Source organism: Jaculus jaculus, chromosome 3 (genome assembly GCF_020740685.1).
Source record: "Jaculus jaculus isolate mJacJac1 chromosome 3, mJacJac1.mat.Y.cur, whole genome shotgun sequence".
In the NCBI taxonomy this organism is placed as follows: domain Eukaryota; kingdom Metazoa; phylum Chordata; class Mammalia; order Rodentia; family Dipodidae; genus Jaculus; species Jaculus jaculus.
In genome coordinates, this window is record NC_059104.1 from 153,184,533 (window position 1) to 153,209,752 (window position 25,220).

At 47.8% G+C, this 25,220-nt stretch overlaps 1 protein-coding gene across 1 annotated transcript in view; it reads right to left on the reverse strand.

Annotated features, from left to right (window-relative positions):
• Window positions 1-24,616, reverse strand: part of Il16 (interleukin 16) — a 123,608-nt gene extending 98,992 nt beyond the window's left edge. The window contains exon 1 of the mRNA XM_004658240.2: window positions 24,408-24,616. Within this exon, the coding sequence (XP_004658297.2) occupies window positions 24,408-24,435 (28 nt within the window). The 5' untranslated portion in view covers window positions 24,436-24,616. The remainder of the gene's footprint in view (window positions 1-24,407) is intronic.
• Between the last annotated feature and the right edge of the window lie 604 nt (window positions 24,617-25,220).

Below are 25,220 nucleotides of genomic sequence, written 5' to 3' on the forward strand. Positions count from 1 at the left end.
GGAGTGACTCAGCAAGAAGAAATAAAGGGAAGAAGTGAACATCCCTTTCCTCAAAGAAGATCTTTAATAGAACTAACTCCCTGAGAGCCGTAGCGGAGCCTAGCACTGTGTCTTTAGCATGTAAACAGGACTAGAAAGACATATGGCACCCCTGGGCCTCAGTTTCCCCATTGGCCAAATGATGAGGTTGTGTGGGAGAGTTATACTTGTTTTTCTTCCTTGGCACTGTTACCTCCTGGCAGAGCGAGACTGGACTATCTATCTCATTCATTTTGTGTCCCCCCAGTGCTTGGCTGGGGCTTGGCACAATGCAGCAGAGTGCCAAGAGTCACCATGGGAGAAACATTGTGCTCCTCTCAAATGTCCTTAAGATACCATCTTGGGCACCTCACACCCATGCTCTACTCTCAGCATCCTGGGAGGTGGTCTCAAGACACAGGCACTTTCAGGGGTGGGCATGGATCAGATATCTCAAAACCACGTGGGCCCTCAGACGAGGGCTACACCCAAGCATGCATTACCAAGGCGGTACCAAGAGTACGGAGTATGGGCTGGAGAGATGGCTTAGCAGTTAAAGCACTTGCCTGCGAAACCTAAGAGCTCAGATTCGATCTCATAGTACCCATGTAAGCCAGCTGCACAAGGTGGAGCATGCATCTGGAGTTCATGTGCAGTGGCTGGAGGCCCTGGTGTGTCCATTATCTCTCCCCCACCCCCTCTCTTTTTTTTCTCTCTCTCTACCTCTCTCTCAAATAAATAAATTAATGAAAATAAAATATTTTTAAAAAGAAAAGCATGCCATTCCAAAAGGATCTAGAAAGATCCAGGGAAGATTGTCCAGCCTTTATTGCTGTGGTGGGGCTGGCTACAACTCACTCATTGTGAAGTCCCTGCATGTACAGTAGAGCTTTCTCCAGAACTGGCATCGCACTGTGAGTAGGTGCAGGACCGATGCCCCAAGGCCTGACACGGAGCCGGCTTTATTCTCAAGGATATTGATGCCTCCGCAAACCTAAGCAAGGTACGTCACACCCATGGCTTAATCAACTGGATATGACTAACTAACTTTAAAAAAAAAAAAAAAAAAAGACTCCGCAAGGCACTTGTTTGCCTGGCACATAGAATGGACTGAAAAAAGTAATATTGTAAAATAGTAGAAACCAAAGGCCTTGCTAACTATGGCCCCTCTTACTTAGATATCTGAAATGACAGGAAAGAGAAGGATAAATGAGGGGGAAAAAATCAAGAGTATCAACAGACTCAGTGTACCTCAATGAGAGAATTGGTTAAGTCGATCATGGTGGAATGCTATATAGCCAGTAAGAGGAATGAAATGGATCTACATGCATAAGTATGGACAAAGCAAAGCGGCATCATAAAATAGTCATACAAGGGCTGGAGAGATGGCTTAGCAGTTAAGCGCTTGCCTGTGAAGCCTAAAGACCCCGATTCGAGGCTCGATTCCCCAGGTCCCACGTTAGCCAGATGCACAAGGGGCGCACGTGTCTGGAGTTCGTTTGCAGAGGCTGGAAGCCCTGGCATGCCCATTCTCTCTCTCTCTCGCTCTCTGTGTCTCTTTCTCTGTCACACTCAAATAAATAAATAAATAATAAAATAGTCATACAAAACTGAGTTTTGTTTGTAAAAATTAAGCTTACAAATAAATAATAAACGAGTAATCATGTTTGGAAGGTCAGCAATGTGGTAGAAGACAGGATTTATTTTTGTATGCAATAGTTTTCTCTACTTTATTTCTTATTACCGAAATCATATATCTCAATTATGATCAAAAAATAAGTTTTCTTTCTATTTAAAAAAAAAACACCAAATCTAGTAACTCTGAAATAATTTTCTCAAATTCTGAAGTGTGTCTTAGAAATGTTGATTGGGATTTCCTCAGAATTTAGGACAAATTTTCAGAGAAAGCACTTCTTTGTAATTTCTTTTTTATGAGAGAGAGAGAATTGGCATACCAGGTCCTCCAGTCACTGCAAATCCAACTCCAGACACGTGTGCCACTTTGTGCATATGTGTAACTTTGCTCACTTGTATCATCTTGTGCATTTGACTTATGTGGGATCTGGAGAGTCGAACTAGGTCCTTGGGCTTTGCAGGCAAGCACCTTAACTGTTAAGCCATCTCTCCGGTCCAGAAAGCACTTTTAGAAATATTTTGTTCTCATGTTTGTTCTGATTTTCTCTTCAGGCCTTCAATTACATTTTATATTCTCATTTATATAGATCTAACTAAAATGTTACCAGACATTCTTGCTATTAATTTGAGTAATTAATATTATCTACTTTCTACTTGGTCATTCCTCACATAAGGTTATAGCATTTCCATATTATATTTCATAAGTGGCCATCTTACTGATCTCCCATTAATTCTTTCAATTATTCAATGGCTTGTCTTGAATTTTCAATCATGTGGTCTTTGGAAGTTAAAACTATTTGTACTACCTATTTCATTTTATTTTATGATTCTACTGACTAGAGTTTCCAGAATATTTGTAAGTAATTGTGGCAATGCAGGCTTTCTGTGTCTTTTTTCCAGATGTGAGTGGAAATTTCTCTACCACTTTCTGGTAAGCAACTAATAAATGGAGACAAAATCATTTTATAATATTAAGGAAACACACTCTACTAATTTTAACCTGGAGCACATCTTCATCAAGAAAGGGCCATTGTTTATGAAATGCCTTCCAGCTCTCTGGCTCTCTTCTGTATCTTTCCCCTTTTCGTTTGCCAACGTGAAGAAATAGATTAGTGGCTTTCTTGAAACAGAGCCCCCTGACTTTTGCCATTTTCAGTCCCATTAAATTAGCATCACCTCCTTAATGAGAAGACTGGATTTAGCTGGCTGATACTGTATTTAGGAGTTTTGAATCTATTTCCACAAATAGAAAGTGTCTATTGTCTCAGTTTGCATGTCTTAAATTACCCATTTTATCCAGATTTTCAGACCCACTAGGGTGGAGTCACCCATACCACACTCACAGTGTTGATTTTTTCCCCCACTGGAGTTCAGCGTGGGCGCCTGGCCCCTTGGCACCAGCAGCGCGTGCGTCTCCAAAGACTCCCTCTCCCTGCCGTCTGCTAGGGCCTTTCTGAGGTCCAGTGTCAGAAGCCAGGAGAACACCTACTCCCCCACTTCCATGACTTTCTCCCTTTTTGCTTCTTACATTTGTCTTTTTCTGATACCATGTCTTGTAGGGGTTGCTGTCCGTGTCCCCCAATCCATCCTTCCTCCTTTAGAAGTGTGGCAGTGAGTGGGTCAAGGAGTGGTGACGAGCTTGGCTGTACAGACCCGTGGCCAGTCTCAGCCAAGCTAGTGACTGGCTCTGACCTTGAAAGTCAACTGAATCTTAGTGACCCTGTTTTGTCACCTGTGGGGGGGAAAAACAAAAAAACAAAAACCTGTGGGCACGATTGTGGAAAATGAAACACATGGCCGGTGTCACCAGGATGGTCGTGATTGTCGCTGTGATTTAAAGCCAGAAACTTTCCTGTGGATGTCTCCTTAGCCATAACCCATGAATCTTGAGTGTTGATGTTCTGGCTTTTTTCTTGGTTTGTTTGCTTTCATTTTTGCGTTGAACCCTGGTCCTCTTGCTTGCTAGTCAAGCACTCTGCCATTGAGCTGCCGCCCACGTCCTCTTACTACTGGGCTCTTATTTTGTAGTATGTGGGGAACCTGTGGGGGGTGCATGTGTCTTACAGTCAGATTGTTGCTCTCCACCTTATTTTTGTTTTATTTTTATTTATTTATTTGAAAGAGGGAAAGAGAGAGAGAAAGAGAGAATGTGTGTGCCAGGGCTTCCAGCCACTACGAATAAACTCCAGACACTTGCATCCCCTTGTGCACCTGGTTTACCTGGATACTGGGGAATCAAACCAAGGTCCTTTGGCTTTGTAGGTAAGAGCCTTAACTGCTAAGCCATCTCTCCAGAGCCCCCCCCCCCCCACACTTTATTTTTTGAGACAGGTTCAGGTTTCTCATGGAACTAGCTCACCATTTCAGCTAGTCCGGTGGGTGGGCTTGCACAGGTATCCCAGTCTCCACTTTCCAAGGGCTGGGATTACAGCCTAGCATTTGCATGGGTTCTGGGGATCAGAACTCTGCTCCTCTTGTTTTCATGGCAAGTACTTTCTGACTGGTCCATCTGCCTAGTTTCAGCTGCTGTTGCTTTAGAAGTGGTCTGTAAATGCAGCTCTGATCTCCAGTTTAATCTCCACTCATTAGAACACGACCTATGTCACTGTCTATCTCGTGGGGGCAATTTTCCCAGTTTGAATATTTTTGTTGGAAAATTTCAGCTTAGTTGCATGGTGGCCACAAGATATGTCATAGACATTCATTTGATGGCATTTGTTTAGTTTTTATATTTATTTATTTATTTGAGATATAGACAAGACACACACACCCACACACACAGAGGAGGAGAGAGAGAGAGAGAGAGAGAGAAAAAATGAATGGGTATGACAGGGCCTCCTACCACTGCAACCAAAGTCCAGACACATGTGCCACTCTGTGCATCTGGCTTTATGTGGGCACTAGGAAAATAAACCCAGGCCTGTAGGCTTTGCAAGCAAGCACCTCTAACCACTGAGCAATCTTCCCAGCCTCTTGATGGTGTTTATAAAGGTTGACTTTGTAAGATCATGTATAAAGTAACTGATTTTTTTCAGTGAACTGTGAGCTATTACATACACACAGTGGCACTGAAGTGTTACCTGCCCCCCCCCACACACATACATTTTAGTATCCATTTTTGGCAGTTAGTTCGATATGAGGGAAGCTCTTGCCTAGATATTGCCTGGGTAAATGTGACAGTCCCCTGCCTCCTTCAGCAACTGCTGCCACTATTGTCTGACCTTGGTGGCTTGACTGGACTTGGCCATAGCCATTCTTTGAGGATGAAGAGAAGGAAGGAGAAGCCAGGCATGCTCATCTTCCCCAACCCTTACTTACGATGGCTCATAGCTCTACTAATCCATTTAGGAGAAGTAAGAACTGACAAAGAGAGGCACTCACAGCTGGCTGGGGTGAGGGCCCTGTCTTGGACAGCAGAGAAGGCCACTGTGTCCAGAGAGAAGTCAGACTCCATGGGACCTGTGCCCCCACCATCCTACCTGATGGTCCAGAGTGCTGCATTTTAAGCTTCTGGGATCCTCATTCAAAGTATAGACTTACATTCCACACCCTGGTACATACCACTTAAATATACGTAAGATATATATGTATATAAATGTTTACAACTATGAAAATAAACATAGAAAGCTAAAACAAAACTGCCATGAAGCAAAGCCCTTACTATGGTGTAATAAAGTAAAAACATGAAAAAGCACATCTTTAATCCCAGCACTCAGGAGGCAGAGGTAGGAGGATTGCTGTGAGTTCAAGGCCACCCTGCGACTACATAGTGAATTTCAGGTTAGGCTAGGCTACAGTGAGACCCTACCTTGAAAAACATGAAAAAAAACTATAAACAAAACAAAAACAACAGTTCATATAAAAGATGATATAAGAACCTAGTGCAGCCCAGCACTCCGAAGGCTGAGGTAGGAGGAGCGCCATGACTTCGAGGCCAGCCTGGGTCTATGTAGTGAATTCCTGGGGAGCCTGGGCTAGAGCGAGATCCTATCCCAACAGCAGCAACAGCAACAAAAAGGAATGACCAAAAAAGAACGTGGGCTGGAGAGATGGCTTGGCAGTTAAGGAGCTTGCCTGCAAAGCCAAAGGACACAGGATTGATTCCCCAGGACTTACATAAGCCAGATGTACAAGGTGGCACGTGCATCTGGAGTTTGTTTGCAGTGGCTAGAGGCCCTGATACACCCATTCTCTCCCTCTCTCTCTCTCTCAAATAAATAAGTAAAATAAAAGTATTTTTTAAAAATAAACTAATAATTTTGGTCCTATTATTTTTATATTTAAAAAATGAGCCAGGCGTGGTGGCACATGCCTTTAATCTCAGCACTTGGGAGGCAGAGGTAAGAGGATCACAGTGAGTTCAAGGCCACCCTGATACTACTGGATGACTTCCAGTTCAGCCTGGGCTAGAGAGAGACACTACCTTAAAAAAAAAAAAATCTCAACCAACTCACTGATTTCTAATCTATTTGCTAGTCATGTTAGAAATCCACTAGCTTGAAGTTTTCTTTGATGCTCCCAGAAGGTTCCTGTGTGACACACTGGCTTCTCTGATCCTCCCCATGCATCCTTGAGTCTCATAGCATTTGCTGACATGAATGGGTCCCTGCTGGGCTTCTCTGTGTGTGTGTTCATATATGAGAGTGCGGGTGTATGCGCAAGTGCATTGTACATGTGTTCACATGCATGTGGTGGCCAGAGGACAACCTTGAGTGGATAGCCTTGAATGCCATCCTCAGGGGAGAAGGTCTCTCACTGGCCTGGAACTTGTCTAATTAGGGTAGAGTTCCTGGCCAGCAAGCCCTAGAGACATACCTGTCTCACCTCACCTCTCTAGTGTGACATTTTTGGTTTTTTTTGAGGTAGAGTCTCACTCTAGCCCAAGCTGACTTGGATGTAGTCTCAGGGTGGCTTTGAACTCACGGCAATCCTCCTACCTCTGCCTACCAAGTGCTGGGATTAAAGGTGTGCGTCACCACGCCCGGCTCTAGCATGACTTCTTTTCACACGGGTTCTGAAGAGGGAACTCAGGTCCCCATGTTTGCTCAGCAAGCACTTTACGCACTGAGCCATCTCCTCAATCCCGCTCTGGGCTTTTCTACATGCAAAGCGTTTGAAATGTGAGGGCTCCTACATACTCACAGTTAGCCTGGCCAGGTAAGAGAAGCCTTGGGCAGAGGAAGGGCATGCTGGCCCCCTGCATGCCAGCAGAGAGGAGTGCCCGTGGCTCTGCTGACTGACGATCATGGTGACTGGCCTCACACGAATGTCCATTACATAAGTGCCTCTGGTCCCATGGCGTAAGACTTAGGCAGACTCCCACTCTGCACGGACCTCCATAGACAGCTTGCTCACCGTCGAGAGGGACTCGCAGCTGAGAAGCTGCTTCCATCCGCTCCCGTCCTTTACCATCTGCCCGTGTGGCAGGCCCCGCGGCTCCCAACAGCCCTGCCCCTCACCCCCGGGAGGCCAGCTCACACACAGGCTGTGCTCAGCACCCCCATCTGCTCTGAGCTCTCTCAGGCAGGGCCCTCTGCATGCTTATGGCAGATACCAGGCAACCTCGTCCAGTTACAAAATTGACACTGGTGGATCCTGGTTCCGATAAAAATCCAAAGAAAGCTTGGAGTTCATTCCCAAGTCAAAGCTGCCTTCCCTCTTAGAGGTGCTACTTGTTTACTTTTTATTTTTATATTTAGTTATTTGAGAGCGAGAGAGACAGAGAGGGGGAGAAAGAGAAACTGAGTGAGAGAATGGGCACACCAGGGCATCTAGCCAGTCACTGCAAACAATCTCCAGATGCATGCACCACCTTGTACATCTGGCTTACATGGGTCCTGGGGAATTGAACCTGGGTCCTTTGGCTTTTCAGGCAAGTACCTTAACTTCTAAGCCATCTCTCCAGCCCCAGTTGTTTATGTTTAATGCCCGTGGATATTTGTCGCCATGTACCAGAGCATGAGTCATGTTTTTGTATGAAAAGCATCTTGTATGGAAGGGCTGGGAGGTGGCTCAGCTGGTAAAGTGCGTGCCGCAGAAGCACCTAATTTGGGATCCCTGGCACCCATATAAAATGCTGGGCATGGTAGCACCCACTTGTAATCTTAGTGCTGGCGAGGCCAAGACAAGAGGATGCCTGGGGCCCACTGTTTAGACAGTCTAGCTGGGTTGGCAAGCTCTGGGTTCAGTGGAAGGAAGACCCTTGTCTCGAAAAATAAAGTGAAGAGTGACAAGAACCACACCTGCCATCAACCTCTGTTTACCACACACATGTGCACACACACAAGCACCCACACTCAGACGTACCCTCACGCCACACTCACATGGAAAAAACACAAATAAATAAAGAACATGTAAAATGTAGTTCAAACTCGAATGGGCAATGCAGATGTAAGAAAAGTCTTGCTCCTGCTGAAGTTACTGTTAATGTTCTGAAATTCACTGTGATTCAGGTATTTATGTTGTACAGAATAAAGACATGGTTCTTTACAGCCTCCAGAGGACCACTGATGTACAAGTGGATGCTATTCCCAGAGAGAAGAAGTTTGTATAAATGCTTGAATGACAGGCCACAGTTGAAGTGACTGGTGTATCTCCCCAAGGACCTCACCCATGAGCGGAGGCTTGGAAGCTGAACGAGGCTCGCAGGCAATGAGACCTTCTGCACTGGGGTCCAAGAAGATCAGTTAGTGGCAGTGGTACCCTGGGGGTGGCAGGCAGGGCCTCATAGCCAGTTCAGGTGAGCAGGTGTCAGAATCTGGGGGTTCCCTCATGAATAAAGCCCCTCTGTGCTATAAGTGGGTTCAATTCAAAGTACCCTCACTTTCCCACGCTCTTGAACCCAGAAGGTTGGGATCTGGAAAAGACAGGAAGGACTGACAAGAAGGTCGCAAGTTTCTTGCCTGATTTTTGCTAAAATAATTATGCCTCAACTGTTTAAATAAACCTATTCCTGGAATACTCTAATTCTGAAATGGCTTGTGGATGAAAAGACTGAGGGATTAGGAAGATGGCTCCGTGGGTCAGCCTGGGGTTCAGTTCCCAAGCCAGACACAAAAAGTAGCACAAGCATCTGGCATTTGTTCTCAGTGACAAAAGGTGGTGACAAGCCCATACACACGTGCACACGTGTAAATAAATAAATGTTTTTTAAAAAGAAAAGAGGGGCTGGAGAGATGGCTCAGCAACTAAGGGTGCTTGCTTGCAAAATCTGTCAGTATAGGTTCAATTCCCCAGTACCCACATAAAGTCAGACACAAGTAAAACATGCATGTGGAGTTCATGTGTTCATAACTAATAAATAAAATATTTTTAAAAATCAAACTAGAACTTGGGTGTAGTGGCACACGCCTTTAATCCCAGCACTCAAGAGGCAGAGGTGGGAGGATCACCAAGAGTTCGAGGCCACCCTGAGACTCCATAGTGAGTTCCAGGAGGTAAGCCTTGGCTAGAGTGAGACTCTACCTTGAAAAACAAAACCAAATGAAGAAAAAAGAAATAAAAACAGATGAAGAAGAAAAAAATTCAAGCTGAAAATAAAAAGGAATAAAAGTACTGCTTTGAAGAATTGTTATGCAATTTAAAAAAAAATTTTTTTTTTAGCCCTGTGGATATGACCGGGAAGATGGTGCAATGGGTAATAGCATTTGAGCCCCAGCGTCCATGGAAAACGTCAGACATGGGAGTGGCTGCCTGTAACACCTGTAACACTATTGCTGAGGGGGCCACAGAGCTGAGAGAAGAGGAGGTCAGTGCCCTCCCCTGGCTGCTACATGCACACATGCACACATCACACACACACACACACACACACATACACACACACCAAAACACATGGCCTGCTGTGTCTCAGGGCAGTTGCTGTGTCTCAGAGCATGATATCTGGAGTCAGAGGCTGGGCTCCAGGCCCTGAACTCACCCCTTTCTATCAAGCGAATCCTGTTCCTTGGATGGCTGAGCTCTGCTCTGCAGCTACAGTGAGGTACAGTAGCTACAGGCCCTGGGGTGTGCAGAGTGCCGGGGAGAAGTTTGGGAAATAAAATGCCATTGTGGAATGAATGAATAGTAGGGACTTTCTTTCATCGGAGACGGATCACAAATAAACACGGGGGAAGACACCAGCTCGTGGGCAAGGGAGGAGCCTTGGCTAGGGTCAGAGTGTCGGGCACCAAGGAACTGTGGTACAGAAAAGGACAGAGGGGAGGAAGAGGACCAACCCTCTTCTCCTTCCAGGGAGCTGGCGTGACTCCAGCTGGCCTTATTTCACACAGTTGTCACTTTGGGGAAGCTCAGGCTGAAAGCGATGACTTTGCCCTTCAAGGGAAAAAGAGAGATAGATCCTCCCTTGTGACCTCAGGGAACTTGCTTCTATTCCCCGTCAAGAGGAAGCGAAGGAATACCAACCACGGCACAGAAGGAGCTCACAACCCGAGCAGAAACCTGTCTAAAGTCAGGGGAGGGACTGACAGGCAAGGCAAGCACTCTTCTCACTATCAAATGCATCAAAGATGCCCACTCACGGTACCCATCTGGCCAGGGCGAAGGGAGCGGCTTCTCAGCCTCCTTTTCTGTCTCATCTGCTCCCATGCCCTCGGCAGGGACACGAGGCTTTCGAAGGCACAAGTCCCAGGGCCAGGCACTCACCCTGCAAAACCACAGCCACGGTGTCTGCCCACCCACCCATTTGAGGAAGCCACAGCTTCCTGTCCCCACTGTTCAGCACAGTGACACAGGGGCCCATGCCCAGTGACTCTTGCTTCAGTTCCTTCCCTGACAGCAATGGTCATCTCCACTAGCAGGCCCTAGCAACCAAGAGTCACTTGGCTTGATCCAGGAAGGCCAGCTTCCTCTGGCAGAAAACAGCCACCAGACCCGTGTGCTGACTGAGGGACTTGCACTCACCTGGTATGCAGCGACAACCTCAAACAGTCCCTCAAGATGTCACCTCCCTTGCTTCTCTCCCCATCTTCCCAGCAGGGACCACAGACCACGTACTCTAGACTTCCTAGGCTCTGGGTCTGGATCGGACTGCGTGGAAAACACACTCCGTTCTCATATTAAGAATGGCCACTAAGTCGCCTCCCAGCTTGGACGGATGGGATGCTGTGTCACATGGCACCTCACCACCTGCTCTGGACAGGTGACTCACGGTAAGTGTGTCCAACCTGGCACAGATTTGCTCAAAATCTCCCAGCCAGAGCCATCTGACTTCTCCACGTGAAAAGGCCTGATCCAAACAGGGACTGGCCAGGGCTGGGAGGCTGAGCCTCAGAACAAGTCCACCATCTGGGCTGGAAGGAAGCATCTCAGAAGAAAGCCTTCCAGAGACCGAGCCCAGTGAAGAGCCCACTTTGGTGCTGATGTCCACACACAGCAGAAATAGGACTGTGAGGCAAAGGGATAAAGATAGGTAAGTGCTGGGGACTTTCCATTGCATACCAGGCCTGGCGGCCATATACCTTTGATCCCAGCTACTCAGGAGGCTAAAGTGGGAGAATCATGGGTTCAAAGCCAGCTTAGGCAACTTATCCAGACCTTGCCTCAATGTCACATTTTTAAAGGGCTGAGGGTGTAGCTCAGTGGTAGAGCACTTGCTTACCATGTGTGAGACTTTGGAGTTGTTCCTCAGCACCACAGAAACCAAACACACGAGGAAAAAATGTCAAAAACACACACAACCCAAGAACTATTGTAACCACATTACGGATGAACCAAGTCATGGCTTCAGAGTTCATTGAGCACCATTTATTTCACCCTGTCCTATGCTCGGTGTCCTTGAGTGGGTCTCATCATTCACTCAGCGAAGCCAAGCAATATCCCCAAGGGCACCAGGTAGCAAGCTATGAAGTCAGGAGTTTACTCAACATCCACCTGATTCTGCAGCCCAGGCTCTCTCCTCTGTGACAGACAGTCCTTCAAAGAAAAGCTGACGGAAGGAAACATCAGGCCTTGGTCCTGCCCTCCCAGAGGCTAGGCAAGCACGCCAGGGGCCCATGGGTGCTCCAGGTGATTCTGAGCATGCTCCAGTTCAACGCCAATGACCCAAGTCACATGGAGCACATTGAGAGCCACACTTTCAAGAATGGGACCTTTCTGTGTGTCCCACAGCACTTACTATCTAATATCCAGCATGTCTTTTGCCCATCTGTCCCATTGGGGAGCCTGATCTCAGGGTGACATCTAACCCATCTGCACCCCCAGATCATCCCACACACCTCTCCTAAGCACAGCCTCCATGTGCCAGGCTGGGACCTTATGCAGCCTCTCTGGTGAAGAACTGTGTGTCTTCTGATGATTTCCACCAAATGTCTCAGGCTCTGGGTGTTTTAAGGAGGGTGTGGGTGCAACCTGGGGGATGCCCCTGACATTCCATGCAAGGCCCTGAAAGTCTGGCCACTGATGGGGAGCCAGGGTGGCCACAAGGGAGGTGCCAGGAGGGCATTCTGCAAATAAGGCTGTCTCTGTTGGCAGGCACAGGGACAGTACCCCATTGTGAGGCAGGAATTTCTGAAGCGCTAAGGACGGGGGTGCCAGGCAGCACTGCCTGCTTTGTGCACACCTACGGCCTCCTTTCAAGTTTCCTGTGTGTCTGGGGCTCCAATGGACATCCCTCGCCATGGCTGTCCCCTGCTGGCAGAAAGGCCGGGAGGCTACTGTGCCCCTCCTGCTCCAGGTCTACGCGGTCTCCATTGCCTGAGCACGGCTCCACGCCCCACCTCGCCTTCTCTTTTCAGATGAGCCATTCTCTGTCGCTCAGGTGAACTGTCTCAGGACCCTGGCCCAACCCCTATCCAAACACGGTGCTCTGCACCCCAAGATGGAAACTCCTCAAGCTCCCTTTTACAGAAGAGGAGCCTTCCGCCCTGCCCATAAATGAGGTGAGAGGAGGCATCTGCTCATTGTCCTGCACACGTGTGACGTGGGAAAGAAGCATGTTCTCTTTTCACTGTTACTGTACTTTTTTATTCACATGAAAACTTCCTCAGGATTCTCTCTGCTATACTCGTGTGTGTATGTGTCATACATGCATGCATACATGTATGCACACATGCCTCAATTCTCAACTATATAAGGACAGCTGCTATTCTTTTAGATAGTTCTCCTTATATTAGGTCTCTGACAGATAAGCCATTTGATTTGTGCATGTCTACAACACGATGAAGCAGGTTCTGTGCTTAGACCCATCTCCCAGCTGAAAAGTCCAAAGCTCGGAGAATAAGTAACTTGCTCCTTGGGATTCAGAGGTGCTGTGTGGCAGTGAGAGGCCTGAGCCCTCGGCCTTGGCCACGGATGATGGCTCAGGAGAGGTGGCAAGAGGAGGGTGTCCTGAGGGAAGGCTGCTCACCTGTTGACCCTGAGAGTTCCTGACTGGCTGTGTGTATACATACTTACATATACACATGACAGCGTGTGTATGAGCAGCATGGTGTGCCAAGACCTTCTGCTACCACAGACAAACCCCAGACACATGTGTCACTTTGTGAGCCTGGCTTTACGTGGGTACTGGGGAATCAGACTGTGCTAACAAGCACCTTTGACCACTAAGCCATGTGTCTAGTCAAGTTTTAACCTAATAGCAAATAACTGAAGGAGAATGACTTCCTGCATGGGGGCCCTGAATTGAATTAAATAAAGAAGAAAGTAAACCCAGCGCCAGCCTCATCCCTCTGAGCTTCCTGTCTGTGGACACCATGTGAGCCGAGCACCGCTGTCAACCCGCTGAGCTTCCTGACTCTGGAAGCCACGTGAGCCGCAGCCTCGAGCTCCCAGCGTTGTGGATGGTATCCCCTCAAACTGTGAGCCAAACAACCCTCCCTTCTTCAAGTAGTCTTTGTCAGGTATTTTGCCAGAGCATCAAGAAAGCAACTAGTACAAGAACCATCTCCTACTCGGATCAAACAGAAGCCAAGACAAGAGGCTTACAGTGAGAGCGGTGCTGAGGCCACAGCTTCTGCGCCAGCCAGCTCTGCAGGCATGGGGAGCTCTCTCCTCCTTCCCACCTCAGTTTTCATGTCTATGAAATGAACACCAGAGGCTCCCCAGTCTTCCAGAGCTTAGCAGAGGCATAGACACCAAGCCATCTAGCATTCTTTTAAAATTTAGAGAAATTTGGGTTTATAATCATATTGCATTATCACATGCAGAATATAACCAAACTAATTTCAACAAGAAATGTGATTCCATGCAAGGGAGATAATAAGTTTCCTAACAAGCTGGCACCGACAACTTACTGAGAATGTTGACATCAGGCCTTCAGCATTTAGCTGCTTGTCCAGGAAGAGCATGCGCAAAGTTGTGGGGTTAGGAGCCCTTGGTCCCTGCACTCTACCTTGGGCTTCCTCACCTCTTTTCACCTCCTCCCAGAGCCCACAATGAGTGCAGATTCACAGTACAGGCCTCAGCTTCAAATGAAAATTCTTGCTTCTTCCCCAGAGCCATGCTGGGCTCCACCTGGCTTGCCTATTCTTGGAACTCGTCTTTTTAAAGTTTAATCTGTTCCCAATGCACTGTGCAGATGTACCAAGCCTTTAACCCACTGCCACATGTGTGCATGCCATGCGTACATCCCAGCTCCAGATTCGTGTGAACTACTCTGCAAGTCCCTTAACGGCAAACATTTTCCCAACCATTACCAGCTTTGTCTGGGATCTAATTGGTGTTTCAGAAGTAACATCATCATGGCTCAGGATGTGGCTCAGTGGTAAGCACTTGCCTAGCATGCACAGGGCTCTAGGTTCAAACATTAGCACGACAGGTAAATAAATAGAAGTAAATACAAAATCAAACAAAACCAAATGCCAGCTGGGCATGGTGGCACACGTCTTTAATCTCAGCACTTGGGAGGCAGAGATAGGAGGACTGCTGTGAGTTCAAGATCACCCTGGGACTACATGGTGAATTCTAGGTCGGCCTGGGTTAGAGTGAGACCTTATCTTTTTAAAAAAAAAAAAAAAAGGCTGGAGAGATGGCTTAGCAGTTAAGGCATTCCCTGGGAAGCCAAAGGACCCAGGTTCAATTCCCCAGGACCCATGTAAGCTAGATGCACAAGGGGCACGTGTGTCTGGAGTTCGTTTGCAGTGGCTACAGGCCCTGGCATACCCATTCTCTCTCTGTCTCTCTTCTCCATCTCTCTCTTCTCTCTCTCTCTCTCCTTGCAAATAAATTAAAAAATTTAAAAAAAAACAAAACAAAAAGTCTATGATGACTGAGTCTCAAGTTCACTGTGATTTAAGTAAAAATTAACAAGACAGAAGTGACGCTATCAAACAGTACTCTTGATTTCTCACTAATGAAGCCTACTTCTTCCCCAAAGTTCCATCATTGTCCATGAGATCCAACTGACCAGAGCAAAAGCTCCAAGTATCAAAGAGTGAAGACCATGGGCTCTTGAAGCCAGGACTCCTGGGTCCTTCCGCCTTGCCCATTTTGCTGGCTGGGTGCATTATCACAGGGAGGTGAAGAAATGCCTTGAAGGATGGGAAAACAGTTCAGCAGTTAAAGGTACTTGCTTGGAAAGCATATAAGCCCAGGTTTGATTCTCCAGTAACTGTTAAGCCAGATGCACAAAGTGGCACATGCATCTGGAGTTACAACAAGATGCCCCGGTATGCCCATGTGCTCGCTTGCTCTCTCCCTGCTCTTTCTCTCCCTGCCTCTCTCCCTGTCTGTCTTTCTCTGCAAATGCATAATAAATAATATTTAAAATACATAAATAAATGCATGTGAAGAAAAAAATAATAAAAAAATTTAAAGCTGAGTATGGTGGTTCAGCCTTATAATCCCAGCACTCAGAAGGCTAAAGTAGGAGGAACATTGTGAATTTGAGGCCATCCTGGGCTATAGAGTGAGTTCTAGGCCAGCCTGAGTCTCAAACTAGAGCCCAGTTAAGCCTCAAACTCATGGCAATCCTCTTGCCTCAGCTTCCCCATGAGCTACCACTAGCAAAAATAAAAATAATAATAATAATAATAATAATAATAATAGGGCTGGAGAGATGGCTTAAGAGTAGGCATTTGCCTGAAAGCCTAAGGACCCGGGTTTGATTACCCAGTACCCACATAAAGCCAGATGCACAAAGTGGCACATGTGTGTGGAGTTGGTTTTCAGAGGCTGTAGGCACTGGCACACCTGTATTCCTCTCTCTCTGCCTGTATCTCTCATAAATAAATAAATAAAATATTTTAAAAGTATTTTTTCAGAGTGGTTTTATGTTTATAGAAAAAATGAACAGAGGGCTGGAGAGATGGCTTAGTGGATAAGGTACTTGCCTATGAACTCTAAGGACCCGGGTTCAATTCCTCAGTAGTTATGTAAGCCAGATGTACAAGGTGGTGCATGCATCAGGAATTTGTTTACAGTGGCTAGAGGCCCTGTTGCGGTGTGCCCATTCTCTCTCTCTCTCTCAAATAAGTAAATATATAAATAAAAGAAAAGAAAAATTGCACAGGTACTACAGGTTCCCATAGATAGTTTTTCACACATGATTTTCTCTATTATATGCATGTTACATTTTACAACTTATAAAGCTTGCGTTCGTGATTATTAACTAGCATTCATGGCTGACACGGTGTATGTCAGCCATGTTGTATGGTATAGTTCTATGGGTTTTGACAAATGCATGGGGTCACTATTACGGTGCATTGTAGGAGAACTTGTTTATTGCCTCAAGATGCCCTGTGTTGTGCCTAGACATGCTCTCAAAAGCTTTGCATTGCTTCCTAAAAAATCTGTGGTAGTTTGAATGGATGTCCCCCAACAGAGTCAACAGAATTTTGATAAAACTTCTCGGATGTCCAGCTGCCTGCCTGGAAGTGGTGTCACCATGGGCGGATCCCAGGGTCCAGCCCTAAGGTGTGTTTGGGGGTGGATCTGGATTCCAGTCTAAGGTATGCAGAGTGCTTGAGTTCTGCCTGAGGGTCCTGACATGTGCTTGCCTTGTGGTGCTGGTGATGGTATCTCTCTGTCTCTAGAACGGTGAAAGCTTCTTCTGCCATCGTGGAACTTCCCCTGAATCTAGAACCATTGCCTGTCCGTGCAGTCTAGTCTCCTCGGCCTGTGTGCTGCTTCTCCAACAAGCCCAGTTCATGTTGCTGTGGCAGCTCCCTCTCCCAAGGTTTCTCCTTCATGCTCCAACATCCTAACTATGCAGCCTATCCCTTCCACCCAGCCTCAGCCAGCCCCTGTAGTCCCAGCAGCTCATCCTTGTGTAGTTCCTCCAGGGACCTTGCCACCATTGGAGGGGAGGGTGCCCTAATAGCCTGTTTGGATCTTCCACCCCATCCAGAGTATGAGAACCCAGACAGGGTCCTCACTGGCCTTTTCATGTGGGGCTCCCACAATATGCATGGCCCACATAAGGATCCAATAAACATTTACTGAATGAGTCAATGAATAGCTGAATGAATAAATAAATGAGTGGTGCCACAGAATGACTTTCTGCATTTGTTTGTGTTTTAGCACTTACAAAAGACTCTTACAGAAGTTCCCTTCATCCAGTTCACGTGATTAGACTCAGGTTTAAACGGCACTTGCAAACGTAACTCACACTTCACTCCTAGGCCTCGGACTGGGTAACGTTCTCTGAAAGGGGAAAATGGAGTTTAGTTTCAAGACCAGGAATAGCTTTTGGGGTTGGACCAGCAGAATCCCTGGGTTTAATTCACAGCTTTGTCCTCAAAGGAAGAACTCTCAGTGATGCCGAACCTTGGGGACGATGACAGCATCATTCACTGTGCAGAATTTGCTGCAGCCCAGAGCAGTGCTGAGCTCAGTCAACCCAGTACCTAGCCTCTGGGCTGGGCCACAGTTCCTGCTTGAGGGCAAGGAGGGGCCGGAGCCCAGGGGAAGGACGAGACCCAGTGTGATCTGACAACAAAGCCTGCGCGGTCCTGTCCTTGCAACAAGAGCGGACTAGGTAGGCATGGCCAAACCGAGAGGCCGGGCATCCCTGTCTGCCCCAATGCCTCCCTCCAAGGACTGGCTTAGAAAGGGTTAACACAAAGCTGGCGGCGGGTGTGGTCTGAGCCTGGGTAGTGCTATTTTAAGACCGAGCACCAGCACCCCCGCCAGCCTCTCCACCTGGCAGCAGGAGAAAGCCAGGTACTGATGGCTGACACACCAGGTGAGGAGCCGGGGAGCTGTTCCACCCAGCGAGGCACTAGCGGCGACTGGTACCCTCCTGGGTCCCTCCTGCTCCAAGGCGAGGGGCACAGCTGACGTCCCACACCAGGGCTGGGCCCTGGGGAACGGTTAACAGACTGGGCAGGGTGGAATCCAAGGAGGGCCGTGCCTAGCCGTGCCAGGCGGTAACTGGCCCCACTCCTCCGGTCTTCCTGCCCACACAGTTATCCGAGGAACGCTGCCTCCTGCCTCGCATTAGAGAGCAACGTTTGAAAGATGAAGAAACCCTTCTTTCTTTTCCTAATTTGTTATTGTCGTGACAGGACTGATTCAATATGTAAAAATGTTAAAACGCCTGCACAAGGTCGCAGGCATGTCTCCTACAGATGTTCCTTGCCTCTTCCACCTCCCCACGCAGGCTCGCTTCGCCCTTTCCACAGAGGGGCTGGCCAGCCTCTGCCTCCCAGCAGACTCTCTGGAGCTTGGCCTCAGAGTTGGCTCCTCCAGGAAGCACTCCCTGACTCCACCTCCCAACTCTGGCGCTAAATTAGGAACTGCCTGAGAATGTTCTCAAAGTGCCTCGTGCTGACCTCAGTCATCTGTATGTATGTCTGCCTTAGCCAATAATTCCCCAGGTCATGAATGCATATTTCTCTATGGAGCCCTGGCATCCAGCACAAGACTGGCATAAAGTGTATGGTAAGTAGCTATTGCAGGAAGGCATGAGAGGAGAAAGAAAAAGAGGAGAAAAGGAAGGAAGAAGGGAGGTTAAAGGAAAGCAGGAAAAGGTGCTGTGGTCAGACAGATGCGTGGACATGGAGACAAACGCACAGCCATTGTAGATACACTGATGGTTAAGCAATCAGCAGACAGGCACAGTGTAAATCCCCTGGCCAGGAGAACCAGGATGGACAGTGAAGACAGAAGTGACCCCGGAGTCCAGTGGCCTGTGTTCTCTGCCTCTGTTCACTGACTGTGTGATCTGCCACAAGCCTTTCCCCCCCAGAGCTCCAGATTTCTCATTTATAAATGGGATTTTATAAAACCTAAAGAGGGCTAGAGACATGGCTTAGTGGCTAAGGCACCCATTCTCATTCTCTCTCTCTCCTTCTGCCTCTAATAAATTAATAAAATAAAAACAAATAAATAGGTATAAAACCTGAAGAATGTCTCACTGCCTGGCACACAGTGGTGACTCAAATACCAGCTTGGCTTCCATCAACCCCATTCGGCCACGCCACTCTCTGAAAGAGAGAGAACAGGACAGAGTGGTGCCGGAGCCACGGAGCCCCGCGTCTGATGGCCCTCTCCCTCTCTGTCTTGCAACATCACAGCAGTTCGAACAGTTGGCAGCCCTGGCACCACCACTGCTGCTCTGTGGGCATCTCCCCCATGAAAAGAACTTAAGGCATCCAGGAACCAGGCCAGGCTGGGCTGCAACAGGAAACACAAGGTAACCCCACAGAATACTCAACACCTGCCACCTACCCAGGACCCACTGTGGCACTCAGGAGGCCTTGGGGACACAGCTGTATATATGGAGCCTCCATACACTTCTCCTCAACACCTGGCTCTGTTCCCATGAAGTCCTTTGCTCCATCTCCCCTCCCCTGGCCTGTCCTCACACCACTGACAGGACCCACAGCTGTGACGCTCACCCCACTCCCAGTGACAGCCTAGATCACTCTCAGCATCTTGCTTCCTTTTTGCTGGTTAATTACTGTCTTCCCAGTTGCTGCTCTTAACGCCAGAACCCAGTCTGCACTTGAACCTACTGTGAGGTCTATCTATACTTGGAGGCCTCATAGGAAAGGGTTCTTTCTCCATGGCTGAGGAACATTGAAGCAGGTACTACATTTAAATAGGCTGTTGGAGTTAGGGACACATACCATCAGTAAAAACAAAGCAATTAGATGGGGCACAAGAGAGCTCCTGGTGATGACAATTCTTTTCTTTTCTCTATCCTTCCTTTCTTCCATCCTTTCTTCTTTCCCTCCTTATTTTCCTTCTTTCTTCCTTCCTTCCTTTCTATCTTTTTCTTTCTCTCTTCCTTCCTTCCTTTCTTTCTTTCTTTTTCTTTCTTTCTGAAACAAAATCTCATCTAGCCTGAGCTGAACTTAAACTCACTATGTAGCAGTGGATAACCTTGAACTCCCTCCTGCCTCCATCACTCAAGAGCTCAGATTACAGGCATGGGCCACCATGCCTAGTTCAAGCAGTGGTAGGGGACTGAACCCAGAGATTCATGCATGGTAGATAAGCATTCTATCCTTAGCCCAGTATTCTATATGTTAGTGGGAATGTGTCTCATACCACTGTGTATTTTGAATACTATGCAAAATTCCTTAAATGTTGCACTTAAAATGTGTGTGTTTTACTGCATATAAATCTTACTTTGAAGAAAAGCGGCAAATAAATATTGTTTGACCTTGAATTAGTTCTACACATTCCAGAGTATATGGCTGGCACATGCAGAAACGCACACAAAAAAATAGATGAGGGCTGGAGAGATGGCTTAGCGGTTAAGCGCTTGCCTGTGAAGCCTAAGGACCCCGGTTCGAGGCTCGGTTCCCCAGGTCCCACGTTAGCCAGATGCACAAGGGGACGCACGCGTCTGGAGTTCGTTTGCAGAGGCTGGAAGCCCTGGCGCGCCCATTCTCTCTGTCTCCCTCTATCTGTTTTTCTCTCTGTGTCTGTCGCTCTCAAATAAAAAAAAAAAAAATAGATGCATGCAACAAGAGAAGGACCATGAGAATGGCAGGCACAATAAGGGGACGATAGTAAAAGAGAGCTTAGGGCTGGAGAAGATGGCTTAGCAGTTCAGGAATTTGCCTGCAAAGCCAAAAGACTCCAGTTCGATTCCCCAGTACCCACATAAGCCAGAGGCACATGGAGGCACATGCATCTGGAGTTTGTTTGCAGTGGCTGGAGGCCCTGGTGCACCTATCCTCTCTCTCACACACTCTTTCTCTACCTCTTTCTGAGTCTAGATAGTAAATACATGTACAGTTATACAGTTCTTCCTACTTTTCAATAAAAACTTTACAATCCTATTTTGGAAAGACAATATTGAATGCAAGTTACAAAGTCAATATGGAAATAGTAAAAATTAACCCTGGCACAAACTGTATAGGTTCCTGAAGGTTCATGGTTTGGGAATTTTGTAGGGACTGAGATGCTATTTTTAAAAAACATTTTATTTATTTACTTGAGACAGAGTGAGAGAGAGAGAGAAAGAGTGAGAATTGGCTCACCAGGGCCTCCAGCCACTGCAAATGAACTCCAGATGCATGCACCACCTTGTGCATCTGGCTTATGTGAGACGTGGAGAATCGAACCTGGGTCCTTAGGCTTCACAGGCATATACCTTAACCACTAAGCCATCTCTCCAGCCCTAAGATGCTATTTTTACCTAACATCCAGTAAAGGCAACTACAAACAAGTCTCTGTGTGTGCACGTGCACATGCATGTGCATGTGTACATGTGTGTAGTTCAAACCTCAGTCTGTTCCTTGGCCATCTGAGGAAATTCTCAGTGCCTGGAGTTGGCTCCCTTGCCAGACAAGGGCCTTGGCTTCATGCAGTGAAAAAGGGTGAGGTGTCCCCTGCCCAGGGCGACCCTAGCTCTGGGCCTGAGAACAGAGATAGCTGGCTGGTAACACAGAGAATCTTGCCGCGCTACCAGAGAGCTCTTCCTCCTGCAAGTGGTTGAGTTAAGCCTAAAGATCTGTAGTGGTTTTCCTGGCTCATCCTGTTCTATGAGATCCAGCCTTGTCTGCCTAGGACTACTTTCTCCATCCTTGTCCCTGGCTTATGTTGTTGACCTTGTAGTTGTTTGAGATATGATCTCCCAAACTCACAGCAGTCCTCCTGCCTCACATCCTGGGAGAATAGGCATGCACCATCACTCCTTCCACAAAGGTTTCACACAGGCTGGTCTATAACTCTTGATCATCCTGCCTTAGCCTCTAAAGCAATTTGTCTGCTTACACATGCCTTCACCGTAGACCCTGCCACTGATTTAACAGAAAGGAGCTCAAACAGGACCTCCTCTCAGAAGCCCACCCTGATCTACCAGACTAGGATGGTTTGGTTTCCCCAACTGATGCCTCCTGTAGCCCTCTGCCTTCACGGTTTTCTGTGTCCACTGTTTATTTAACATGTGCATTTAGACCCCCTAGAGCATAGCACAGTGCCTGGAACATCAATGCTCTCCACAAGTAATGGGCTGAAAATTAATTCCAAGTGTTTAGGAAAGCAATTTCACTCTTTGTGTAGTGAAAAATAAATGGAAGTCAGGGGACAAATTAGAACAAAGTATAATGACACATATGTATGAAAATGCCATAATGAAACCCATTATTTTTATGCTAGCTTTAAAAATTAATAAAAACATTAAAATCTGCGTATATAATGAAGTCTGCACTCAAATGTATTGTATTTAGGAAAACTGCAATGGAAAAATTTGCCTGTAACTTATGTCCTGTTTGTTCTTAACTTATGCTGTTACTCTGTATTTATAGCTTACTACTTCATATCCAAATTAATTCATGTCCACAAATCTATTATTTTCTGGCTTTCCTAACACAGCTTTCCAAATAGACTAATGTTTTTAAATAATGTAAATTACAATAAAATAAGCATTATAAATTCTATGAAAGAAAAGAGAAGAAAGATATAGAATCATCAGGAGAAGGTCAAAGAAGGAGAATTAAAAGATACCCAGCTACACCCATGCGTGTCCCGTGCAACACGCGGAAGCTCTCAACCATCAAAGGCATACACAGTGCTCATATGGCTGCGCTTCCTCCCTGGGAGAAGGGTCAGGTGGGGGGAGTTGGGCAGCAGAAGGCTCCAGCCCCATGCCCTCCTGTTTTCAATCGCAGGCAGAGCCTTGCAGACCTAGCTATTCCCTCCAAGTCACACGAATCCTTGGGGATCTTGGTTCCGAGTCTCCAACAGTACACTTATCCAAGACCACTCTGCTGTGGAGGAATTCAACTGGACAGGTGGCTATATACTTAATAATCTTCTGGGCAACTGAACTCAGAAAAAAAGCCAGATACTCAGGTTTGCTGAGTGGCCATCACCCAGAGAAACCTATGGCCCTAGGCAAAGGTCTTCACATCCACAGGTAGCAAACAGCTGCTCATGACAGACCACTCCCAAGTTCTTCTCCTGCCATTGCCTGGGGTCCATGCCTGAGATTAATACCCTGACCCCAGAGACAGTCCAAGTGTCATAGTTGGTCACAGCAGGGGAGCCAAGTCCCACAGGAGCCGCTAAATCAGGCAGACACCCTAACAGTTCAGTCTTCTGTGTGCCCTGCTCTGCCCCCTTTGCTTTCAGGCAACTTGCCACTCCCACATCCCTGCCCCAGAGCCCGTTGTTAGGGAAACATCACCAAAGGCGATGCAGAGACAGGAAGCAAATGAAAGCTGAGACAATGATTCCAAGTACCTACTACATACCACATTAGGCTCTGCTGGGGCAGATTCCCTTGCATAAGAAGACATCCATGCCGTCCACCTCCCAGGAGAGGCAGTCTCCTTGGAGGCCGGCTTCCTGCTAAAGAGGGACGCTGAAGCTGTCTGTCATCCCCAAGGCCTGGCCACCCAGGAAAGCTGCTCACTAGGGTCACGGTATTGCACACACGCTGCCCAGGGCACTTTGCAAGCTTGATTTCATTGATTGCTGACCCCCCCCCACCCCCACCACACACACACACCCACACCCGGCCAGGTGAGGTAGGAATTTATGGTCACTGTTTTGCAAAGGAGGGAACTGAGACGTAGCAACACCGAACACCTTAAAGACGAAGTATCCCGATGCTCTTAGAACCCGAATTCCAGAGCCTCAGCGCCCCAGATACCCTGCTCTGCCCGTCCTCTGGGCTCAGAGGAGGTTCCAATGGAACTTAACCACATGATTCCAAGGGTTTTAGCCATATCTTCCTGGGGCTAGAAAAGTCAGAATTTGCCTTTGACTTGCCTCGTTCTCCCTTTTAAAGAAAACCATGTGTTTGTTCCCTATGCCAAAGTTAAAGCAGAACGGAAGTTTCGCCAGTGCCGACTTTCACAGTTGGGCAGAAGGATTAACCTCCTGCGCCCCGTGCCGGCTGCTTCGGTTTCCGGAGCACACGCGCGAGGCTGTCATAGGAATGACCTCATCTCATGGGCCGTACCTGGAGGAAGGCAGGGACTCCAGCCAGGGTGCCGCAGCCCCTCTGGGCTCAGGGGAGCCGAGACTCAGGGGTCCCCATCTGCTCTAGTGTTCCGCCCCAGCTGTCTTCTGTCCTACCTCCGTCAGAAAGGGAGATGCGGGGTCTCTGCATCGGATACCATGCCAGCAACTCCCACAGAGGAGCGGGGACACATTCATCCCCTCAGGGAGTCTGGTGAGCTGCCCTTCTCCCCTCTGCTGGGTGCATGATTAAGAGGACCCCAGCCAGCCCCCCCCTCCCCCCCCGCAAGGACAGACAGACCTGCATCACACGTGCGCACACACAGTCACACACAGGCGGCACAGTGCAGCCGAAAACATTCTCTCCCACCCCCCCCCACCCCTCTGGGAGGATGTCCAAAAGGCTCAGCCCCCAACATGTCCCCAGAGACGCGTGAAGATGCTGTACTTACCGGGGAAGACACTCTTCTGCAAACTCATAGGTCCAGGCGGTGAGGACCAGGGGCATCCAGCCGAGCAGCGAAGTCCCCGCAGACCACGCGCAAGACTCGTGGGGGATCTGCAGCCTCTGGGGCTGGGAGTATTTGAATGGGAGCTAAAACTACAAAGTGACTCTCGTTAGAACTGTTTTTCCCCCCGGCAGGGAGGGAGGAAGGGGAAAAAAAAAATCCCTTTCCCACTGCCAGAAAATCTTTAACGTTTCACAACGGTCGTTTCCAACTCCTGCCTCTGTGAGAAGCAAATGTGTATAAAGGCAATGTTATTTCACTGGATCAAGCCCTCAGATCATAAGCCTTTTCCCGGACCACAAACAGAAATGCAAAACCTCAAACTTTTCCTTTGGACTTGGAGACAACTGGGAGAGGGCAGAGCCCAGCGCTTTCTGAGGTCCGAGGTATGGAAAATGTGCTCCAACGGTGGGACGTCTCAGTGCCCCCGCCCCTGGATTTTTTAGTAAGTTCTGATGTGTTTATGTACTTACAGGGGACAAACACAGCACCCCGAATCCTTGCCCCACGTTACAGTGATTCATTTTCTCCCTCACACACACACACACACCGCACACAAACACAGAGCCTGTTCAATGCAAGTGAAAACGCCTTTCATAAAGTGTGTACAGGCCTGGGCAGAGAGGCCCATGGTGAATGCAGCCTGTGTCCCCAGAAGGGCCAAGGGGCCCTGGGGAAGGTGGAGGCTGGCTTTAATCAAGACAAACAGAAGGGGCTGGCATTCCCGCCAGTGTCAGGACAAGCAGGGAAGGTGAT